General features: G+C 38.4%; 1 protein-coding gene across 1 annotated transcript in view; it reads right to left on the minus strand.

The window, feature by feature from the left end:
* Nucleotides 1-12,001, minus strand: part of GLY2 (Metallo-hydrolase/oxidoreductase superfamily protein) — a 45,508-nt gene extending 33,507 nt beyond the window's left edge. Inside the window, exons 1-2 of the mRNA XM_077383146.1 lie at nucleotides 11,844-12,001; nucleotides 11,615-11,737 (exon numbers count right to left, since the gene is read on the minus strand). Of these exons, the coding sequence (XP_077239261.1) occupies nucleotides 11,615-11,737; nucleotides 11,844-11,974 (254 nt within the window). The 5' untranslated portion in view covers nucleotides 11,975-12,001. The remainder of the gene's footprint in view (nucleotides 1-11,614; nucleotides 11,738-11,843) is intronic.
* Nucleotides 12,002-12,019: the final 18 nt, after the last annotated feature.

Genomic DNA, 12,019 nt, shown 5'->3' on the forward strand with positions numbered 1-12,019 from the left:
CCCCTACTCAGGGCAGCTCAAGGCCAAATGTGCAGGGTAGATGCTTTGACATGCTATAGTTAAGGAAAGCAAAATGGACCCAAGACCACGTAAAGAGAAAAAAAAAATTGGAGAAGGGAGTAAAAAGAGGACAAAAGAAATCAAGAGGTACGGCATCGATGGCATAGGCCGTGATAAGAGCGATGAAGATTAGATAGAATGCGTGATCAACTTGGGCATGCATTGGGGAGAGAGGAGGGGGGGGGGGGTGTCCTAAGCCTATGAATGGTCACCAAATTTGCCTATTGAAAGAGGAAGAAGACACTCCAATTTTGATCATACAAAGCTCAAGGACCACAAGGAAGTCGTGATGAATATTTGGGTTGAAAACACTATATTGCAGGTAATTCAATTCTTTTTTTTAATGATTAAAAGATTCATTAAGAGGAAGGACCGGGATGGTCAAAATACATGAGCCAATAGAGAAAAGGGAAGAAAATAAAAGGCAGTAAGAATCAAATTGTTCAAAGGAGGACATAAACACCCCTTCCTTGGCTAGCTTATCTGCCTCCCTATTAGCCGATCTCCTAATATCGCGAAAAGAGATGTTTGAGGACCCTATAATGTCTTTAATCTCTTCAAAAAGCTCGGCAAATCTCCAAGGGAATACATGAAAACCACTGAGCCAACGAACGGCATTAAGGGAATCTCCTTTCTACAACCACTCTGTTCAAGTCCTCCATGGCTAGCAAGTCGATTCATTGGTAAGCCGCACGAACCTCTGCCTCGTCGAGTCGGTCTATCCAATTGGGCAAGCAAAAGCCCGCTTCATCTCTTACAATTCCATCTATACTGGCCGATCCCGGATTTCCAAAGCCAGCTCCATCGAAATTTTCTGCACTATTACAGGTCTTCGCTCAAAGCTAGCACACACTTCCCACATCCACACCAAAGATCATATGCGACAGGTAATTCAATTCTTAGGTCTCTCCTTTGAAGGAGAGGAGAAAATTTAAGAGAAATTTTTTAAAACTTGGACAAGAGAGGAATTGAACACGAATTGGACACAATTAGTACGAAGAAGTAATCTAAGACGACAGTCCCTTAGAAGGAAATGGGAAATTGCCAATTTGTATTTTGCAATGGAGAATGAAAGAAGATGGCAGGCATGAGAAACCATAGATGGGAGGCAAAGAAAAACCTTTGCCTTCGGAAGATAGCTGAGTTGATTTCAATTCGGAAGAACCCGGTGGTAGAGGTCCCCTTCCCGCCGTTCACCGTAGATTACTGGCCTGAAGACATGGAGCTGGAAATCGGAGTCATACCAGTGGAGTTGACTCATTACGCTTGACAGCTATCGGCTATAGGTTTTTTGGTCCTAGCTCTACGCTTGAGAGCTATCGGCTATACGTTTTTTGGTCCTAGCTCTGAAGGTCTTAAAATTTACAAGATTTTTGGGAGTTAAATCCGATTATGCCTGGTTCGAGTAATTGTGAATATGGCAAAGGAATGGGGTGGAATTCTTTGGAATTTTTGGTTTTTAAAAAAGAAAGAAAGCGGTGGGTAGACTTGGATGGTGCTGGAATGTTGTTTTGAAGGGCTCTAGATACTACTTAGCTTAACTTGTATGACTAGTGCCGGCATGTTGGCCAGTTCACTTTAATATTTTGTATTGCAAAATGGGACTACTGGTACCAACTGCCATCTTAATATTAATAAAATATGTAAATTTTCAAAAAAAAAAGAAACCATAGATGGTGCACATATCAAAGGCGTTGAATACGGAGAATGGGTTGATGGTTACAGTTGAAGGTTACCCGGCTCATAATGAAGATCATTAGCTGGAGTGTCAAGGTATCAGGTTCCTCATTCGCGCAAGCTAATGATGGAAATAAGGTAGATAATAGCTTGAAGCCCAAGGCCTACAACTGTATAGGTAGGGCATTATCAAGTACATATGGAAAAGAAATCCAGTCCGACTACATACAAAATAGGCTCCAGACTACAAACAGTAATTGCAGATAACTAGGTGTGGTTGGAGTATTTGCAAGTAATAATTAAACTATTTTTTCACTTTCCTTTAAACTTTATAGTTGTTGGCATATAAATGATTTTTTGCTATATGTACAGGCAAACATAGATGTTAGGCCTTCTAAAGGAAAGAAGATTGACAATTTTGATGGAATGAATGTAGCCTAAGAAACGATCAACCAACTAACTGAATTTGGGCAAGACCACTGCTCAGTTAGACTAAACACAAGTTATGGAAGATGCATTTCCCTTTTCTGACTTGCCAGTAGATTAAAACAGCAATGAAGAAGTTTCGGCAACGCAGAGGAAGAGGAGATGTTCAGTTACACCAACTTCATAAAGACGGGATAAAAAGTCTAGGGAAAATGACCAAAAAAAGCTCTTTTTTGGACTATTATTCAAAAACCGGTGGAGAGTTGAAAACGACCAAAATGAAGTGCTTTTCACTGTTCATATTTTGTTGAGGACTGAATTACCCCTCCTGCCCATTCCCTCTGACAGACATCTTTTCACCTAATAAAAAGCATTTTTCCCCCTTTCAGGCTATAAACGTTTAAGTGTAACGTATATAACATGTTTCCCAACTTTTTACCTCTCTCTCTCTCCCAACAGCAACCGTTGGTGGGCCCATCATTTGAACCCTACCCATACTTTTTAAAATGAATACAACACCATAGGATGATCCAAACCGTCCATTTGATGGGCCACAAAGGTTGCATCCCAAAATATCATTTCCATAGGCTGATCCTAGCCCTTCAATCTATATAGAAACTAGATATTATGCAACCTCTATAGAATGAAGGGTTGCGACGGGTTGCACCCCAAAATATCATTTCCACTGGTGGGGCCTACAATTGGGCCTTAATGTTACTGTACAACCCTCACCATAGGATGATCCAAACCATCCATTTGATGGGCCACAATGTAAATAGGTTGCGCCCTAAAATATCATTTCCATAGGATGATCGCAACCCTCCAATCTATAGAGGTTGGATCATCCTATGGTGTGAACCGTACACTTTATTTTGAAAAATATGGGTCGGGCCTACGATAGGGTCGTAAGGTTACTGTACGACCAACTCCATAGGATGATCTAAACCATCCATTTGATGGACCGCAATGTAAACAGGTTGTGCGCCAAAAATCATTTCCATAGGATGATCGCAACCCTCCAATCTATAGAGGTTGCATAATATGTAGTTTCTATTTAGATCGGAGGGCTAGGATCAGCCTATGGAAATTATATCTTGGGACACAACCTATTTATGGTGTAGCCCATCAAATGGACGGTTTGGATCATCCTATGGTGTGGAGTTCATTTTGTAAAGTATGGGTAGGGTTCAAATGATGGGCCCACCAACTGTTCCTGTTGGGGAGAGAGAGAGAGAGAGAGGTAAAAAGGTTGGAAAATGCGCTATATACGTTAAGTCTAAAATTTAGCCGTCAAGGAGGGGGGATATCAGCGCCCATTTTTTTATCCCTTTTGCCTTCTTCCCACGTCATTTTCACCTAACAAAAAGCTATCATCTTCAACCTCTACTCTTTTGCCTTTTACCTCCTCCCATTAGAGGTGTTTGGAGATTACTGTGTAGGTAGTCTCTCTCTCTCTCTCTCTCTCTCTCTCTCTCTCTCTCTCTCCATTTTTCATTTTGTGCTTTGTAGTTGTTGAGGTAAATCAGTTGGGTAGAGGTAAACCTTATTCAGTGGTTGTAAAACAGTGTATGTAGATTTGTAGAGGGTTTTATGAAAACCTATTGATTTGTGTTATAATCAATCCTCAAACATGTGTTACAGTCAATCCTCAAACACTATTAAAGTTGTTCAAATGTTGTTCATTGGATTGGATTCCATCTAGTAGATATTGTGTCATTGGATTGGATTCCATCTACTTTAATAGTGTTTGAGGATTATTGGAATAGTGGTTAAAAACTGTGTAATTAGTGGTTGACTAGGTATAAATAGTGGTTGCAACACTGTCAATAGTGGGTAATGTGTGTAAGTAGTTGTTCAAACTCTTCCCACACTGGTTCGGGGTTGTTCAAATGTTGTTGATTGGATTAGATTCCATCTAGTTCATATTGTGTCATTGGATTGGATTTCAGCTACTTTAATAGTGATTGAGGATTGTTGGAATAGTGGTTAAAACTGTGTGTTTAGGGTATGAATAGTGGTTGCAACACTGTCAATAGTGGTTAATGTGTGTAAGTAGTTGTTCAAACTTAGAGTAACACTGGTTCAGGGTTGTCCAAATGCTGTTCATTGGATTGGATTCCATCTAGTTCATATTGTGTCATTAGATTGGATTCCAACTAATTCATATTGCATCATTAGATTGGATTTCAGCTGCTTTAATAGTGGTTGAGAATTGTTGAAATAATGGTTAAAAGTGTATAATTAGTGGTTGAAAGGGTATGAATAGTGGTTGTAGCACTGTGAATAGTGGTTAATGTGTGTCAGGAGTTGTTCAAACTCTTCCCACACTGGTTCAGGGTTGTCCAAATGTTGTTTATTGGATTGGATTCCAGCTAGTTCATATTGAGTCATTGGATTGTATTTCATCTACTTTACTAGTGGTTGAGGATTGTTGGAATGACGGTTAAAACTGTGTAATTAGTGGTTGAAAGGGTATCAATAGTGGTTATAACAGTGTAAATAGTGGTTAGTGTTTATAAGGAGTTTTTCAAACTCTTCCTACACTGGTTCAGTGTTGCCCAAATGTTGTTCAATGGATTGGATTCCATCTGGTTCATATTGAGTCATTGGATTAGATTTCATGTACTTTACTAGTGGTTGAGGATTGTTGGAATAGTGGCTCAAACTGTGTAATTATTAGTTGAAAGGGTATCAATAGTGGTTGCAACACTGTCAATAGTGGTTGCAACACTCCGGAGTCGACTCTCAACCTACTGTTTACATAAGAGTCGACTCCAGAGTCGACTTTGGCTCTACTGTTCAAAAAAATAAATCAAAGTCGACTTTGACTCTACTGTTTCAAAAAAAAAATTTACACTTTAAATTGTTTTCCGAATTATATTATACAAATTAATTCGTTTACAAGGTCGTTTACAATCAGTTACAAAATTTCAAGCCCATTTCCAACAATAAGTACAAAGTACAGTTTTCAACTACTATTTCAACCAATTTCAACCACTAAAACATATTTCAACCACTAAAACAGATTTCAACCACTATTTCAACCAATTTCAACCAGTAAAACAGAATTCAACCACTATGTCAACACATCAACAGAATTCAACCACTATGTCAACACATCTCAACCGCTATAACAGATTTCAAACACTAATTCCTCACTACAAAGAAGACATAAAGAACAACTAAAACAGATTTCAACCAAAATTTCAAGCCCATTTCAAACAATAAGTACAGAGTACAGATTTCAACTACTATTTCAGCCAATAAAACAGATTTCAACCACTATTTCAATCACTAAAACAGATTTCAACCACTAGAACAATTTTCAACCACTAATTCAACCAATTTCAACCACTAAAAAGATTTCAACCACTATTTCAACCAATTTCAACCAGTAAAACATAATTCAACCACTATTTCAACACATCTCAACCACTACAACAGATTTCAAACACTAATTCCCCACTAAAAAACCACTAATTGAACTCAATCTCCACAGAGAAAAACTTTAACAAAGCTTTTGTAAAACCCTACCAAAACCATAAAGGAATAGTACTCGAAATTAGATTTCAAAAACCCTAAGTACTTGAAATTGATTTTGCAAAACCCTAACAAAAGCCTAAAATAGTGGTGGAAATTAGTTTAGCAAAACCCTAACAAAATAGTGGTTGAAATGGGTTTAGCAAAACCCTAACAAAACCCCATGAAAAAATATTTCCAAAAGCAATGGAAGATGAGAAGAGATGAGAAGAAAACCTACTTCAAGTTCCTTCAACTACGGCGGCCGATCTCCAACGTGATTCACCGGCGTGCAAAAGCGGTTCAACGGCGGGAATAAAGTTTTTGCGGAGTGACCACCGGCGTGCAAATAACGGGGGATTCACTGGCGTGCATAAATGGGGTTTTCTTCTCCGTCGAAAGGGATTCAACCGCCTAGCGAATTGGGGTTTTCTTCTCCGTCGAATGGGATATAATTTCCATAGGCTGATCCTAACCCTCCGATCTAAATAGAAACTACATATTATGCAACCTCTATAGATTGGAGGGTTGCGATCATCCTATGGAAATGATTTTTGGCGCAAAACCTGTTTACATTGTGGCCCATCAAATGGTCCTATGGAGTTGGTCGTACAGTAACATTACGGCCCAATCGTAGGCCCCACCCATATTTTTCAAAATAAAGTGTACGGTCCACACCATAGGATGATCCAACCTCTATAGATTGGAGGGTTGCAATCATCCTATGGAAATGATATTTTAGGGCGCAACCTATTTACATTGTGGCCCATCAAATGGATGGTTTGGATCATCCTATGGTGTACAGCATGGTTTTATATTTTCGCAGAAATGTGTCGGTTTCGGTCATGTCCGACACTGAAAGTACATGGCTTCGGAATATTACAGTGTGTCGCCGAAATTTCAGCAAGTTTAGGCCGAAATTGCCCAAATTTCGCTGAATGAGTAATTTCAACTTAAAGTAAATTTGGAGAGTACTTCAATGCAATGCAGCCACAAAAGTCAACAAAATTAAAAAAATAGGCTGTTTTTCGTCAGAGATCTCTGCCCAAAGCCATTTGATATATAAAATAAGAAAAAATGATTTATATCATTCAATGCATGCCACAAAAGTCAAACAAAATTAAAAAATGGGCTGTTTTCATCATAAATCATTGCCAAAAGCCATTTGATATATTAAATAAGAAAAAAAACGAATTACATCATTCAACGCATGCCACAAAAGTCAAACAAAATTAAAAAATAGGCTGTTTTCATCAGAGATCTCTACCCAAAGCCATTTGATATTTAAAATAATGAAAAAAATGATTTACATCATTCAATGCAAGCCACAAAAGTAAAAAAAAAAAAAATCAAATATACAGCTTGTGTTTCGTCCGAAATATTAATTTTTTAATCCTTTACCAAATTTCAGCCGAAATTTCGGTTATTCCGGCTGAAATTTCGGCCCAAAAATTAGAAATTTCGAGTCCCAGTATCAAATTTTGACCGAAATTTCGCGATTTCGGCTGAAATTTCGGTTTCCGTGGGGACCGAAATTAACGCCGAAACCGAAATTTAAAACCTTGGTGTACAGTAACATTAAGGCCCAATTGTAGGCCCCACCAGTGGAAATAATATTTTCGGGTGCAACCTGTTGCAACCCTCCATTCTATAAAGGTTGCATAATATGTAGTTTCTATTTAGATTGAAGAGCTAGGATCCGCCTATGGAAATGATATTTTGGGATGCAACCTTTGTGGCCCATCAAATGGACGGTTTGGATCATCCTATAGTGTTGTGTTCATTTTAAAAAGTATGGGTAGGGTTCAAATGATAGGCCCACCAACGGTTGCTGTTGGGAGAGAGAGAGAGAGGTAAAAAGTTGGGAAACATGTTATATACATTACACTTAAACGTTTACAGCCTGAAGGGGGGAAAATGCTTTTTATTAGGTGAAAAGATGTCTGTCAGAGGGAATGGGTAGGAGTAATTCGGTCCTCAACAAAATATGAACAGTGAAAAGCACTTCATTTTGGTCGTTTTCAACTCTCCACTGCTTTTTGAATAATAGGCCAAAAAAGAGCTTTTTTTTGTCATTTTCCCAAAAGTCTAATATGAATGATGACATATCCAAAAAAAATTATGACATTGGTGGCAGATACCATGAAAGAAGTAGTTGCAACACTAAAATTCAATCATAATAATGCCGACGACATTAAGTGCTATAATGCAATTATGGAGTTGGTAGGTTACTCAGGAGAGGAGCTCTAACAGTTGCACGACCTTCTTATCGATAATGAAGTGCTACGACAAAGCTTCATGAGCAAAGGAGAGAATGGTAAACGTATTATGACAGAATCTATAATCAATCATTAATGGCATAGGATCATGTATCAACTGATACTTGAGTTGATAACTTTGGTCACTTAATTTTTCTTTAAAATGGCATTAGATTTCAATTGAATGTTTGGCATGATAGTTTTTCTTTGACAATATATTGGTGAGTGATGCTTGTGATATACACATATTTATGACATATTTTATCTTTGAAATAGGGTGATAGATGTTTATGACATGTTTTGTTTTAAAACAGGATGACATATTTTTTAAATATTAATATGAAATGGATCATGCAGTGGGTCCCACTTATTTCGACGATCTAAACCATTGATTTAGTTTTCTCCATTCCCCACTTATTTCGACGGTCTAAACCAGTCATTTAGTGTTCTCCATCGTAGACAAGATGTGGTACAAAAAACTTCTACAAATCATGAGACTATTCCTCTAATGTAATTGGTACAAAATTGATGGTTCATAAAAGTTATACATTTACCCCCTAGTGGTCCTGGAACAATAGGAATCAAATACCCGCTTAGTTTACCTGGTACATTGAAACAACATAAATTAAATCAAAGGTAAACCAATACAGGGCAAGTAGTAGATTACTCCGAAACGGTTTAACTTGAAATGGATTACTCCCTCATATTTACCCTCACTGGAACAGACCTCTAGCAAAAAGTGGGCCCTTTGTAACCATTTACCCCCTACGATTTGTGGTCCTGGAACACTAGGAATCAAATACCCGCTTAGTTTACCCGGTACATTGAAACAACATAAATTAAATCAAAGGTAAACCAATACAGGGCAAGTAGTAGATTACTCGGAAACGGTTTAACTTGAAATGGATTACCCCCTCATATTTACCCTCACTGGAACAGACCTTTAGCAAAAAGTGGGCCCTTTGTAACTTAAGTGACATGATGCCACGTTATGTCATGTGTCTAATGGATTAGGGTCATTAACGATAATGGCATCCTATCAATAATGATGCTAATAAATGATGCCGACCCCCCTGCATGACGATGACACCCTTTGTGATAATATCCCCATAAATGATAAGGGCACCAAAATTGATAAAGACACCCTCAAAATTGTAGGAAGCCTGGGATGGTCCTCCGTCATGAGGATTCCTCTTTCAATTTCATTAGTTTAAGGCATGATCTCATCTCCCTTCACATACCTCACCTACACCGAGTATCCTCACCTACACTGATTATCTTCCTTAGAGTCCGTTTGGATACCAAAAAAAAAGCAGGAAAGTAGAAGGAATATCACATTGATTGTGCATTTGGTGGACCGGGGAAGTATTTTTTCGAAAAAGCAAGATTCCTTGTTGACCCCTCATGCCGCCCCACGTGCACCCAAACTTTCCCGCTTTGTTTATCCCTTGTTATGAGAGGAAAGAGTAAAAACTTCTATCTCTTGTCTCTCTATCTCCTTGTATTACTCTCAGTTTCTGGAAATGCAGCTTCCATCCACACCAGTTTCATGATGCAGCGGGCACACCAGCGGGAGACAAGGTTCTGTCTCCATCTTCTCTCTCAAAACTACTCAGAAAATCATAGCCATCAAAACTAATCAAAAATCATAGCCATCAAGAGGTTTTGTTTCATCGTCAAGCTGTTATCGAGAAAACCCTCAAACTCATCAAAAATCCCTCTACTAAGAGTCTAAGATTGTTTTATTTTTTTCTCTCTTTAGAGACCCCTCTCAAAACACTTTTAGTTTTTGTCTTCATCTTTTCTCTCACTTTTTCCCCCATCAAGGGGTTTTGTTTCATCGCCGATTTCCCCACACAAGATTTCGTCACACTAGATTTCGTTACCAATTTCGTCACACAAGATTTCGTAGACCGGACATAGTTTCGCACAACATTTCTTCGCCAATTTCTTTCCCTATTTCTCAACTTTTATTGGCGTCTTTCCATTTAAGAATATTCCTTTTCCCTTTCCAATGGTGAAAGCTAAACAGCCACTTCAATGAGAAAAATGTTCAATTCCCATTCATTTCCCTTTCCATATCATCATATCATTCCTTTCCCCTTCCATCCCATTCCCTTATTCTCCCCTTTCTTCGGTTGGATATGGGCAATGAATTTTTAGGACCCCTTTGGAGTTCATTGGAGGGATGGCTTAGTCAAGCCTCCTATACCATTTTGCAGGTCTCGTTGCATATGCACACAACTCCTATGACCAGTCACTATCCATCATCTATCATGTCAAATGCTTCTCCAAAGGTTGATGAAAACTATTATTACTGTCACTCAATTTGGGGAGACCATCGAAGTTTCCTGTGGGTGTATTCAAAGATTGGCATGAAGAGAAAGATCGTGTCTAATAATTCCGCACATTCAAATTTCAAATGTCATTCATATAAATATTTATGCATAATACATACACCACATTTCACATGCAAATTATTTAAATATAATTATGTAACACTTTGATATAGTATGCCACTAATGCTCTTACGATTTTTCTTTTGATATGCGTTTCAATTTCAGTATCGTATCAAGGGGCATGGGAACGACAACATTTTGGTTGTTTCGTGTCAGTTTCGGTGAAAATTTAAAACTATGAGGACGATCTCTTGTCCTTAATCGCCCTATTTTGATGGCTAATAGGATCATTCATCACCATATCTTATAATTCGGGGTACACTAACATGGGAATCAAAGATCATTGCTACCCTCCTTGCCAAGCTTCCCAGCCTACATTGAGGATTTCCACTCTTGTGTAAGAAGATACATATAAAATTGTTATCAACAGATGAACCTTAAATGCATATGCAAAGGTGATGGGCATTACCATACCCGTAGCCCGACTGAAAAGAAGCTCCAAAACAACTTGACACTGTGTAGGGTGAAATCTGAAAGGACAAAGGGATCTACAAAATTGCTCGTCTATCCTTGTTGGTGATGATGTAAGAGGACGAGTCAATCTGATTGGAAGAAGCATAGCCAGCGATTGAGAACACTACCACTTCCTGGATGAGATTTGATACAGATCCGAGAGGAGTCCCATGGACGGAGAGGAGTCCCAATGACGGACAACTGCTACACCTTTTAGCCGTACTTTATTTATACGTTATGTGATCTGAGTTTTTCGATGTCCCCTTGATGCGTATTGCAGGCGGATCACATCACCCCTCCAGCACAGGATTTTATTGTTTCTCTCTTCAATATAAATTTCGTAGTTGATTAAAAGAACAGACAAAAAACCGTGTATCAAATTTTAGTGTGGACTACATCTTATAACAAAGGGAACTCTGTATATCAAATCAAAGAACCATAATACAAATGAATGAATGATACAAACTCTATATCCATATCTTTAGCATGGAGATCCGACAAATCCAACAAAACAGACCAATTGACAAACAACTCTAGATCCAAACTTCAAGCATGAAAATTACCTTACTAACAAATCAATTATACAAATTAGAAAGCAGAAAAGCAGATGTTTATCGTGAATAATTATTTACTAAGAAAGAATATCAACAGCACAAGACAAACATAGCCACGACAACAAGCAAGCAAATCTACAAATTCAACTTAAAACGGAATCAGAACCCTAGATTCAACTTCAGTTGAGGCAATCATAACATAACGTACCAGTGATGGTGAGTGGTGAGAACCATCTTGAGATCAGCTCCATTCTCTTCCGCAACTTTCAGAATCTTCTCCGGCTCAACAGGATCAACGGCCACAGCTTCTCTGGAATCCTCGTCAATGATTCTGAAAAATGGAGAAAATGAAAAGGAAGAGAGAAGATCAGACAGACGAAAAAGGGAAGAAATCGACCACAGAAACCCTAATATCGAAGTTTCTGAAGAAGATTTACAGGTAAGCGTAGTTGTCTTCCACGCAAGGAACATGAAGGACTTTCATCTTTATCTCTTTTTCTCTCTGATAAAATCTTCTTGAGAGAGATTTATAGGAGCAGAAGGTAGGGGAGAGTCTTACCACGGGCATGTGCGTTCTGTAGACATGTGTATTGGTGGTTTTGTCCTTGTCCTA

The sequence above is a fragment of the Tasmannia lanceolata genome, unplaced genomic scaffold (assembly GCF_043159265.1).
Source record: "Tasmannia lanceolata isolate RefF3 unplaced genomic scaffold, GAP_Taslan_0.1 ptg000006l, whole genome shotgun sequence".
In the NCBI taxonomy this organism is placed as follows: domain Eukaryota; kingdom Viridiplantae; phylum Streptophyta; class Magnoliopsida; order Canellales; family Winteraceae; genus Tasmannia; species Tasmannia lanceolata.